Here is a 12,790-nt window from a genome sequence, read left to right as displayed (position 1 = left end):
AACATTTGCATTGATTTTCATAACTGCCATTAGCCTGGACTTTACTGTGTGGAAAGTACCTGCAGCCTGGAACCCAGCCCAAATTTCATGCAGTCCTGGCTCTGCTACTTCCCAGCTGTGTGGTGTGGGCAGATCATTTCACCCTCAAAGCCTTAGGGTCCTCACAAAAGCTCGGTTTCTGTGCTTACACTCTTGGAGCCCACTGAAGAAGAATGGAGATGTTGACTTGAAAGTACCCTGGCTCCCAGCAGAGCACATGGAATCCCAGCTCCTGTATCAGTGCTTCTCCTAGACAAGGGCAGTGCCATACCCAGAGCAGCATCCTGGGGACTCGGAACCACCTTTTACATTTTCCAGACAAAACCAGTGCTAGATGAGAACCAGCAAAAACCAAAGACTGAAAACACAGGTTATTGTGACATAGCCTGCAGCACCATGGGCCCACATAGAAATTCTTAATTCCACTTCAACAGGAGGACGACACAGTTCAGGATACACATTCCTAATCCATATGGTAGTGAAGATGCTTATGCTAGGATGAACTTTGCAGCAGCTGAGCAGAGAGAAAGCTGACTTTATGCCTTGCCCCAACACAGGAGCCTGGGCCTTTCTAATGTTCCTCTCAGCCATGTGCTGGGCTATTAGCAGGCAGAGATCCCAGGACCTAGGCTGGTCTGCTCAGGGGACCAGGGCTGGGCATGATGATAAGCTATTTCCCTATGACGTATAAGAGAGAAACAAGTGTAGGTAACAGACCACGGCCAGCATACAAGGGGCCTGCAAAAGAGTAGTGGAGACTCAGCTGCCTTGGGAATCTCCCTGGCTCAAGTGGCTAGAGTTACACACCAGGAAGAACCAGCTGAGGTGCCTGGTGTTGGTCAGACCGTGCACTCTCTGCGGGTACACCAGTGAGGGTGGGTGCAAGCTACAAGTCCAAGGATTTTTATCCTTTTATGGGTCAACATCTGACTATAGCTCTAATGGTGCCTTCATGGCTAAAGAGAAGCCAATCAAGAAAACAGGCTGTCCTCTGGGAAGTTATGCAAGACACAAATCTAGAGCTAGGTACTGACACTGTGGGGATCAAACATAAAAGTCTTAGTGCAACATTGCTGTGTGGCTTCAGGTCAAACTGAGGTCCTCAGAAAGTAAACTAGAACCCTGCCAGCAGTGCTACTGCCAAGGGGAGTAAGCAGGAATTCCCAAGAGTTGTACAGAAGGGTTTTGGGACTCAGCAGCAAATATCAACTATGTGAAGCTATCATCTAGTTGGGGACTTGTATCTAGAAGGTGCAGGGGCAGATCCAGGTTTTATAGAATCTGAGGCTTAAACAACTTGGCAGCTTTCTTTAATATGAAAATAAAGCCAAGTGTGGTGGCACAGGCCTATAATTCCAGCATTTAGGAGACAGGCAGGAGGATTACTGAGTTCAAGGCCAGCCTAAACTGTACAGCAAGACCCCATCTCAAAAAACAAAAAAAACCAACAACAAACAAAAATAAAAAATGGAAGAGATACAAAATGTCTGGGACTGCTCTCAAAACCCTCAAGAGGCCAGAGCAAGTGAGGGTAGTGATACTTCATCTTCATTACCTTCATGGGAATCCAGCTGAGGGCGCAGGAGACCTGGGCCTTCCCTGAGGACTGCTGGATTTCACTGGCAGGCAAGGGTCCCAGACCCTCAACTCTTTTTGACTCCAGTCACGACAATGAGAAGCAAATCTTGCACAGCCAACCTGGAATACCAAAGACCACACAGGTGACAGATTCTGACAAGGTAGACAGGACACGAAAGGAAGTTCTGGCTATAATAATAAATGGCAGTGCTTTCCCTCAATAATTTAGTATGTCTATAAGCTCACTGACTTGTCCACATACGGTTTTAAAGCAAGTTCTATGGGTGTCACATGCCCAGAGGGGACCTGAAGTTGAGCTTGCTAAGGGCACGCAGTGTGAGATGGTCATTAGGACCTGGACTCGTCTTCACCGACTCATAGTGGCTGTGGGCTGAGAGGCCTCACAACCCCAGGAGAGGTTTTTAGCTCCTATCCTAGTTTCATGTTCATTCCTGAAATTCCAATTGGTTTACCTAGCACCTTGTGCTATTTACAAAAATAAGCCACAATGCTCTGTAGTCAAACTGTAGATACTAAATGGATTCAAAGTGAAACTGAAGCTGTGGTTTATTACACAGCTAGCCATATTTCAACAATAAGGGGAATGATGGCTTATATGTGAATCACTTACCTCAAAGCATGTGCAAGAGTATTAGGTACTTGTCATGCTTTGAAATCTCTGGATGAAAGGGGCTTTGGACGCACAGCGCATTACCACCTTTCTCACAGGGACTGTTCCCCTGGATCCCCAGCAATATTGTTTTACAGAAGACAAATTAACTGAAGGCTTTTCTTTTATTACATCTAAAGAGCTCTACATAAACAGGTAACATTCAATAAGTAAACAATTTTTTTCAATGCATGTAATAAATATTTTCACTTGGTAACTTTTATACAAACTGACATTGGTCTACTATACATTTTTAAAAGCCATTTTACTGGTTTGGCATGCGGTATGGAAATTCTAAGAGAAAGTTTTAAGGCAATGAATCACAGATTTAAGTTCATGGAATTTATGGTAAGTTTTATATCTATTTATGTACATTTTCCCCCTGTTAATTAAACAACAGCAGCACACTCTGGGACCACCAGCTATTCTCCCTCCCTCTTTCTGAAATCTAAGCATTGTGTTTAATTGAAAAAAAAAAAAAGTCAACATGTATTGATAAAACAATTACTAAAATAAATTCAAATGTGCTTTCTAAAGCCTTGAAGATCCTGTAAGTTTTATGTATTTAAAATTGAAACTTTCAAAATAATGTTCATTCCACACTTAATTTACAACTGGAATATATTTTTAACTTCACATACTGTCTCAAAGGAAACTCTACCAAAAAAAACATTTTTCAGAAACTTAAGTAAATCTTAAGTCAGTAATGATGGTGAATTTATGAGTCTAAATTAGTAATAGGAAACCTTTATGTCATAATAAACTAGTCAACCAAGTATTTGGCATGATTAAATTTCAGACTATATTTTTTAAAAGGTGTCCAATAATGCCCACATAGGAATCAAAGCCATGTCCACCCTGCTAGTCAGCTGATTGTTGTGTGCATAAAGATACACACACACATACACACACGCACACAGCAGTACTGTACAGAAATACGAACATATGCACACTATTATGAAAGACTGAGGCCACGGGGCTGCTGGCAACTTGCCTAGAGTCTGAGAATCGCTCTTTGTCCACAGAGAGCACAGCAATGTCAGCCTGGGCTGGGGAGTGAGGGTGGGCTAAGGAAGAAAAGAGAGAAAGTGACTACATGCTTTTTTTAAAAACTTAGATATAGTACACGACTCAACTGAAAATTATGACAGATCATGAAAGTCTGAGTAACTCTTATGGACCGTGATACCAACACAAGGATAACTATTAATTCATACACTTTAGAAAATCAACAACTGAAGCAGGAACTCCTCATAGAAGGAATGAACAAAGTATGACTACTGAATGGTCAGGTCTCCGTGGGGTCATGATCACAGCCAGTGGACAGACAATGATTTCTCCCTATTACCGATTCTTCCCTTGGGTCGGTATAATGCAGGATATGGAGGCAGATTAAGCTGCCCCACCCCAGAACTGGGCTGAAAGAAGTAAAGGTATGGGTTTTTGACTGGATCATTCAAAGAGCTGCTAATTCAGCATTGTACATGAGGTTATTAATCAGAATTTTCAGACCACTAACAATGACTGAAAACAAAAACCAAAAAAAAGGAACTATCACTTTATCTTAGGTAGCTGAATATAAGTTTTCTATAGCAATGTAAAAATCAGAAAAAATATGCTCCACAATTTTAGTAATTTCTATCCCAGTCTAAATTTAGACACAAATTATGATACTACTTGAAATTAGCCTAAATTAGTATGACAGTAAGACTTTTTGAAGTGTTTACACAACACCAGATTCATTTAAAAACTTAACTATTTCCTGTTTTAACGGACAATGAACCTGTTTTTTTTTTTATTGCAAATTGTTTTGTGACTATAACTTGGCCATTGATGTGTGGAATACACATGCACAGGGGAAGACTATGTAACGCACTTGTTACCCACACGCACTTATTTATAAATACATATATACACACACACATATATACATCGACACCAACTTTTTTTTCAAAATTCAAGTCAACAATTTAGTAACAGATTGCTGTAAAAAGATATTATTTTTAGACACCACACAGTCATGTGAACCATTAATTTTATCATACAACTGAAGATATAGCCATTTTAAATTCTACCCAGATTAAGTAGGTCTTTTTGTTATCAAGGCAAAGTTTCAAATGACAAGTTTATACGCAAAGGTGATCCTTCATCAACTCAGAACATTAACAGCTTTGACAGAAAAAATCCAATCTAGAAAACTGGCAATCGTTATGCTCCTTCATCTTTCCTTAAACCTGTACTCTCAATTAACTGAAGCATATTTCCCACAACTGAGAATGTAGTATCATCTCTGATGAGGATTCTGTAACACAATAGAACCATTTTTCCTTCCCTTCAACCCTTATTTCCTGAAAAACAGCTTTCAATATATTTACATGTTCCACTATTAAGACTGATCCACGAATTTTAAAAAATTGACTTTCCGGGGCTGGGGATTTAGCTCAGTGGTTCCGCTGCCTGCCTCGCAAGCACAAGGACTTGAGTTCAATCCTCAGTACCAAAAAAAAAAAAGACTTTCCTATGTCATGCTTGTCATTAAAAGATGAAGACAAAATAAACAAGGTATAAAAATAAGCAAGGTACATAGTCTAAGAAGTTAAGAACCAGAGAAGAAAAATGGCTGAGGTTTAAACCTCTTTTAAATTTTAACTGATTATCAAATAGTAGGTTTCAATAGATCCACATGTGTGGTGCACTGTATTTCCAAAAAGAATTAACTTTTAGGATAACTGACTCGTCTCTCTTACTTTGTGACATAATCTTTCTTCTGTCAGCTGTACGAGACACCCAACAGGGCTCTCTAGGCTATTTTTGCTTCCTACTTTGGCATGAGATCTTACATGAAAACTTGTTACCCTGTGGCCAAAAAAGCAGGTATTCACAGACTTGGTTTAAATACACAATACTGGCAATCTAGGTTTAGAATTACGAACTAGGCTAAAGTGTATTACTCACAGGTCTGTTAGGCCTACTCCTTACCCAGACAGCATTATTCCAATATCCTGAAAGCATATTCTCAGGGGGTACATAGCAAGTCAGAGAGAATATGTCATGGACACATGCAACTGGGGTAGTTGTTAAGATACTCACATGTAAGTTCAAGACCTTCAAAGCACTTTAAAAAGAAGCAGGCAACTGATAGAGGAACTAAATGCAAACTCAGGAGGGAGGGACAGTAAAGACAGAAAAATACAAACACACACACTTAACACGCATACCCATGAGCTATGTCCTGAAAATACATAGGGAATGCAGTGGGACAGATGAGATTTATAACTTAAGGTTGGATAAAATTATGCACACACACACAAACAAACAAAATGCAAGTCTGTCATCTTAAAAAAATGGAAATCAAACTATCTCCCTACCCCCTCCCCACAACAAAGCCCCAAATTTAAAACTTCATACATGCAATTCTTTTTGTTATTGCAAATAAAATAATGCCATTGAAGTAAAATAAAACCAAAACCATAGGACACATGATGGAAAAAAATCTTCAGAATCCAGAAAAAATGAACTGAAGGTGGTTTATGGATGCTTGTTTTTTCTTTTCTTTCTTTTTTTTTTTTTAAACAAGTGTTTTATCAGACAGGCAGTCTTAGATTTATATACAAAAGTAAAACTGAAAATATAGTTTTGTTCTCTGTACATTTCTTTTAATTTTTTCCCTAAAAAAAGGAAAAAAAAACACACTTGTGAACTTTTCTAAACAGAATAAGGTAAAACAGCATAAAGTTCTCTTCTTCCTGCCAGCTGAATCCCTCAGGACAGGGCAGGACCAGTGGGCGAGGGCTCAGTCCAGGGAGATAATGTCCGGTATGATGCCGAAGACGGACGCCGCGTCTGTGCTGCTCCTGCTGGCCACTGTGTGGCTGTGGCTCTCCCTCAGGCTGTTGGAAGACACAAGGCTGCTGTTGCTGCCGCTGCTGCTCCCATTGGTGGCTGGCAGGGATGTGCTGCCTCCTGCACTGAGCTGGTCAAGGAACATCTGGGAGGAGGTATATGGGAAAAAGCGTGACGAGTGCAGCAGGTCCTGGTCATCAGAGACCGCGGCGGCCGCAGCGGCGAGCAGGGAGGTGTTGTAATGCTGGGGAGGGAACAGGACAAGGCAGCTGTTACACACACAAAGGAGCACATTTTCTTCTTGGCAGATTGAAGTCCCAAATTCAATATACACTGAGCATATCTTGTTTCTGAAGTTAAAGGACATTTTGCAAAATCAAATGGCCTAGTATAAACGGCTGCATTGCCAATCTTGACCGACATTTTCACATCTGAAACTGGAATTTTAAAAACTTTTTTGCTTTAATTTGTACTGAAAACAATTCTTTTTTATTTCCAACAGGCTTAGAAGTATCAGGACAGCCCACCCACTTGCTCTTCAGAGAGTCCTGCACTGTGCAAGGACAGAGATGGGGTCTGAGAACTGTTCAGTGACTCAACTGTCGTGCGACCACCACAGAGAGTGCTCACAAAAACCCAGGCACACAGCTTCCTACTCGTAGGCTGTGGACTTGCATGGCACATGGCTGCACCACATACAGCCAGCAACTAGAACACATGGTCGGGCATCTGTATCTGCACAGGAAACAAGCCAGTGCCTTGCACAGGGCACTTAATGTGCACAATGTAGAAAGACTGGAAGGTGCTGCGGATGAGGCAGGGTGAATGAGGGGTGAATATGAAGGCGGAAGATTTTATAAAAATTACACTTAGGCTACAGTGAATTCATTTTTCCTAAAACATTTTTCTTTTTTTTTTTTTGGTACCAGGGATTGAATTCAGGTCCTTGCGCTTGCAAGGCAGGCCACTGAACTGCTGAGCTAAATCCCCAGCCCTGAAACACTTTTCTTTCAATAATGAATTAACCTTAGCTTAATGTAATTTTTAAAGCTTTTATATTTTTAAAGTTTATTTTTATAACATAGCCTAAAACATAACCACATTGCATAGCTGTACAAAATTACTTCCTTATATTCTTATTCTATAAGCTTTAACTTTTTTTTATCTTCTGTCCCACATCTTGTCCCCTGGAAGATTTTTGCGGCACATCATACACATGCTGGTGTCTCCCCAGATTACCAGTGTTCTCCTGTGGCTCAACCCTGCCTGCAGCTCCTCCTGACCAGGTGCTGCTCTTCAGAATTATGCCGGTGATGCTCTGCTTGGTGTGTTCCCTTTGTTCATCACAGCCGCTAATGTGCCACGAGATCCTTCTCTATAAATGAACTTTAAGTGTTTGAACTGATGTTTGAAAACTTAAGGACCTTAAGAGAATTGCAAGAAGCATCACTATGGATTTTTTCTTTCCCTGCAGTTTCCACGTCCTGTGGCTCTTCTCAGTGGCGCGTTTCTGTTCCAGTTCCAGACTCCTGATTCGTCACTTCCTAAGGTTCCTGTCTAGGAGGGTCCCCAATGTCACCCCAACCCACACTCAGGCTAACATGGTTTGCCACTGATCATTCACAGCCTTGTTGGTTTGGGCAACCTCTGTATCTGTGCCAAATCTCTGAAGTCAAGACAAGCCCAGAGTATCTTCTTCCAGAAGCCATTCACACACTTCTCAGGGATTTCTGTTAATTGGTGGTTTTGGGGACTGAACTTGGGAGTTAACACTCATTAGCACGCTACTACTGAGCTACAGCCCCAGTCCCTAAGTGAGGTTCTTGATGCAGATAAATCTAATCCTTCTACAATTGCAGTGTCTTCTCAGTGTCTTTCTCAGCTGCAGCATTAACCTGGGCGAAGGTTCTCCTCAAGTGGTACGTTTTAAAAGCTGCTATTAATATTCGATCTACTGGATCAAAGAGGTGTTATTTGGAGACAGAAACACTGCAATTATATCGGGAGGAAGATGACCAATAAAAGGAGGATGTGCGGAAGCATTATTAACAATAAGCAAAATCTCCAAAAACATGTTATTCTTTGAACACTGCTTCATTTGATGGCCCCAAAATTCAGAAGAGCATTTGGAAGGGAGCTGAGTCACTCTTGACGTTTTATGGCTCCCACAGTGTACTGGCCATGTATGCTCACAGACATGCTTGAAGAGTCCTCGCTCTGCCACACCACAGAGAGTTTGGATTTGCTGCTTACAACACTGCTTCTGAGCAAGACCGTTATCTAGTCTTTAACATGTTCACATCGGGGCCGTAATCCATACATCTCACTGCTGGATGGCTTGAACCACTGGTGGCACACGCATGACTGTCCCGTGGTGGCACAAGCGGGACCATCATGCATGAGGTAAATCAGCCAGAGTGAGCCAGCAGTGAATGCAGCACTGTAGTGGGGCCCAGCTTTTTCTTTCAACCTTGCTTTGGTGGTGATCTTCATGGCGCTGAGAGGGATGTGCTTCTGTGTTTGGACTTTAATTCAGGTCCTCAGATATTTTTCCATGTTGGATACAGACCCTTCTTGAGTTTTTGTTAGTCTCGCTGTCTTTAATGAAGCAGATGGCTTCTGTCACTTTATTCTTGTTCTTCAAGTTAGCAGCTAGGGTGGAATGGGTCATGCCCAAGCCAGCAATAACTAACCATCACTGATATTTCATAACCATGGTCCTTAATTTTTCTATTTTCAGTGCTGGTGACTGAACCGAGGGGTTTGTGCATGCTAGGCAAGGGCTCTACCACTGAGCAGCATCTCCTAGTCCCCTTAATCACTGGATTTCATTTCCAGGTCAAGCACCTGATATGCCCTCTCACTGGCAACATTAGCAGTACATTTTGTATGCTTATGGGCCATGTGAACATAACAACTTGAAATTACATCAACACAAAGGGAAGTAATGCAATCAAGAGATGCAGTAAAGAAGAGCTGTATGAGCTGCTGTGCAACACGGCAGACTGTTTCTTACTAAATTTTAGCATACTCATCTATTATCTATTATCAAGGGTCGTGGATTATACAGAATTGCAGGAGCTTTTATACCACTGGATGCACAACAAGTTCATTTATACCAGCACTGCCATAAACTGGTGAGCAATGTGTTGTGCTATGACATTACAAGGGCTATAGTGTCAAAAGGTGACAGAAATCTTTCAGCTGCAGTGTAATCTTAAGAGACCACTGTTATATATATGGGATCTGTGCTTGATCTAAAGGTCATTATGTGGTACATGACTGTATCTGGTCAAGAATCCTACTAAAAGTAGATTTTTATTTAGATTCTTAAAGACAGAGCAATAATAAGTATGTTCCTTTGTACTTTACAAGGAAACATTCATTTTCCTGGCTCCATATTACTGTCTTAAACATTCTAAATAAACAATTAAAACAATAGTAATGTGTTGATAACATACCTGATTGTCTCCTGACAAGAAAGGAAAGAAATCTAATCCTGTGGGAGAAAAATTATATTAGTTTAAGAAAAATTAAAGCAAAAAACCAAAATGAAAAACCCAAAACATTCCAAATGCTCAGTATTTCAAAAACAAGTACAAGACTTAAATCCTATGTCATGTGAAATTCTATGAAGTTAAGGCTGAAGTCATGTCAGCAGGATCTGTCCTCCCCATGACTTCAGTCAAGAGGAGTGGGCCACCGCCACCTGCTGCATCTCACAATGGTGGGGCTCTTTCTGGCTCTCCTACGTGACCTTCAATGTACTCTCATTTACTTTCCATAAGCACCTTATACAGTACTATATACAATACTTTTTGGCCTGATTTTACAGATGAGAAAGTTTGAAGTTAAGAAGAGGTTAAACAAGTTGTAGAAAAGATTTTCTCTTCCTCAAATTTGATAACTTAGCACCATCAGTGTTAGTCCTTAACTCAGTGTCTCAGTGGCACAAAGAGAAAAGCCCGAGAACTGGGGTGGTGGGTCTTAACACAAGCACCAGCACAACACCTAGCTGTGGGAGTGACTGTAAAGCAGACCCTTACTGTTCCCCATCGCTCTCTACCACCTCATGTGCAGTGTGACAAAGAGTGAGTAGAGCCACATGAATGGCATTGCTCATCATACCTAACTGGCTGAAAAATGCAACAAGCAGGGCAGACAAAAACACAACATCACCACATATATGCTAGGGACACACCCACCGTCTGCTGGAATACATTAAAGCACAAAGACCTACAAACCATACAGCACTGTGCTTCTATCTGATCGTGCAGTGATGTTTCACACACGTGGTAAAAAGACGTGGAAGCTACTTAGCGACTGCTAAGAGGAGCTACAGCTTTTGGATAGTGGGCTTGGGGGAGGGGTGGAGGAAAAATTTCACTTTGTGTTTTTGTATGGAATTTTCTACAAAGGATGTATATGACTTTTTGTAATAAAAGTGTTCTTGAGTTATATGGGTAATACATAAATTATTAAATTACAAAGATATATGAGAATGACTAATAACTCTTTTTGATAACGGAAATGATTATTATGAACTCAAAATACACAAGTGAGCAAACTGACATTTCAAATTACTTTTAAGAAGGATAAGGTTCAGTAGAATCAAAATTAAAACTTTCAAATGTCTCAATTCAGCATTATCTAAAAGACTGTGCAGTACAGTTACACACAGTGCTTGCTGCATTTACTTCTAGAACTGAGGAACAGAAATATTCATAAATATCAAAATTCAAAGCCAAACATTGGAAGTCATCCAAACACAACATGCAGGACACTTCAAAGACTTATAAAACTTGTAAGTTACTGCCCTAGTTTTATCAGTGACTATTGGTGAAGAAAGTGGGTCAGTTTTTATGACCAAAATATATTATTTCTCTTAATTCCCTGGGTCTAAGGGCTGTTTCCCTCAAGGGGCCTGTAGAGATCATAGGCACCCATAATACAACTTGACAATACAGAGAACTGTGACTCACCTTGTAAGTCATAAGGCATGGGTGTCATGTGGAAAGGATGCCTGTAGTCTTGGATGAGGGAGGTGTTGATGTAGCTCGTGTCTACAGCAGGAAGGCTTGGGGTGCGGGATACTGGAGATGCTTGGTGTGGAAGACTTAAAATGCTGTAAGAATAATTTCATGAGTCAGTTTAACTTTTAAGCTTAACAAAGGGGTGGCCTCTCACAATAAATCCTGGTTTTTATGCTGAAATAAAAACAAGCATCATAACATTTAATTTAATTTAGACTTTAAATTAATAAATTAAATTTAAATTAAACATTTAATTTAGACTATCTGTAATTATTACAAAATAATTAGTATGCCAGGTATGATGGCGCACACCTGTAAGCTCAGCACACAGGAGAATGAAGCAGGAAAATTGCTCAGAGTTCGAGGCTAGCCAGGGGTACATAGTAAGTTCAAGGCCAGCCTAAACTACACAGCAAAACCCGGTCTCAAAAAATGAAATGAAGAAATAATTTGTATACCAAACAGCATTTTGAAGAGGCTGTGGAGGAAAGTGGATGGATATGATGGTGTCTAGCATTCACAAGCCAACACTATCTTTGGAATAGCATCACCTATACTTCTCAGAATGCAGGGGAAAGGCATATCTACACCACTGTAATAGGATGTGAGCAGAAGGGATCTACAACACGGATTATTCTGAAAGCTTCTCATACTAAGCACTGGAGGGTTGGCTAGTGAGAGAGGTAAGTATGCTCCAGAAAAGAATACATAGACAAGGCCAGGAGAAGGCCCCAATCTGAGCAGTCAGGAGTGAACAGCTGGCCTCCAGACTCATAAGCCTGATGAGAATAAAAACTGAATGGTTTATCTTGGTGTACCCTATGCCCAGTAAAATAATTAGCACATTTTGTCCACAGAAACCTTGTTGAATCCAGGGAAGGCAGCAAAAAAACACAAATGCTCCAAAATGTACATGTAAAGACTTTTAAAACGAATATTTAACTAGAAAAAGAAAAAATGAGGAACTTTACAAAAATAGTGAAATATTTAAATAGCTGGGAGGTAAAATATTTGTTTTTCTTTACCAAAAATTAAGAAACACAAGGGTTAAACTGGGTTTGGTGGCACACGCCTATAATCCCAGCATTCAGATCCCTGCAAATCTGAGGGCAGCCTGGGCTAGATAGTGAGACTCTGCCTCCAGAAAGCCAAACCAGGGCTAGGGTTTTATCTCAGTGGTGACACTGCCTGCCTCAAAAGTACAAGGTTCCAAGTTTGATCCCCAGTACCAAAAAAACTAAACAAAACAAAAAAAAACAAATCAAACCACTAATCAACAAGAAAGAAGGTGGGGGGAGAGGAAGACAGAGACAGAAGCTATGAAAAAAAAAGAGAAATCAAAAAAGAAAGCAACTATCTTTTAATACTTCATGTAAAGCACTTGGGGTGTGGGATGTAATTTCAATGATGCAGAGTATTTCAAAAGATGCCAAGGCTGGATGGACTTCCAGGAACAGAGTTCTAGTTATGACAATCTACCCTATCTTTATGAATGGGGTATGAAGCATAAACACTCTCATCTGCCTCATAAAAAAATTTCACCAGGGCTGGGGATTTAGCTCAGTGGTCCCACTGTCTGACTCACAAGCACAAGGACCCGAGTTCGATCCCCAGTACAAAAAAAAAA

The 12,790-nt window shown here is 40.6% G+C and overlaps 1 protein-coding gene across 2 annotated transcripts in view; it reads right to left on the bottom strand.

Annotated features, from left to right (window-relative positions):
• Positions 1 to 2,657: 2,657 nt before the first annotated feature.
• Pias1 (protein inhibitor of activated STAT 1) overlaps positions 2,658 to 12,790 on the bottom strand; it is a 106,869-nt gene continuing 96,736 nt past the window's right edge. Inside the window, exons 11-13 of one of the 2 annotated variants that reach the window (XM_033756251.1) lie at positions 11,113 to 11,255; positions 9,592 to 9,629; positions 2,658 to 6,374 (exon numbers count right to left, since the gene is read on the bottom strand). In XM_033756251.1, the coding sequence (XP_033612142.1) occupies positions 6,081 to 6,374; positions 9,592 to 9,629; positions 11,113 to 11,255 (475 nt within the window). In that variant the 3' untranslated portion in view covers positions 2,658 to 6,080. The remainder of the gene's footprint in view (positions 6,375 to 9,591; positions 9,630 to 11,112; positions 11,256 to 12,790) is intronic. The other variant, XM_010643301.3, reaches the window with a different exon arrangement.

Source organism: Fukomys damarensis, unplaced genomic scaffold (assembly GCF_012274545.1).
Source record: "Fukomys damarensis isolate Sample0158 unplaced genomic scaffold, DMR_v1.0_HiC HiC_scaffold_25, whole genome shotgun sequence".
Lineage (NCBI taxonomy): Eukaryota > Metazoa > Chordata > Mammalia > Rodentia > Bathyergidae > Fukomys > Fukomys damarensis.
Note: the sequence above shows the minus strand (reverse complement) of the source record. Positions and strands in the feature narration are given on the sequence as shown.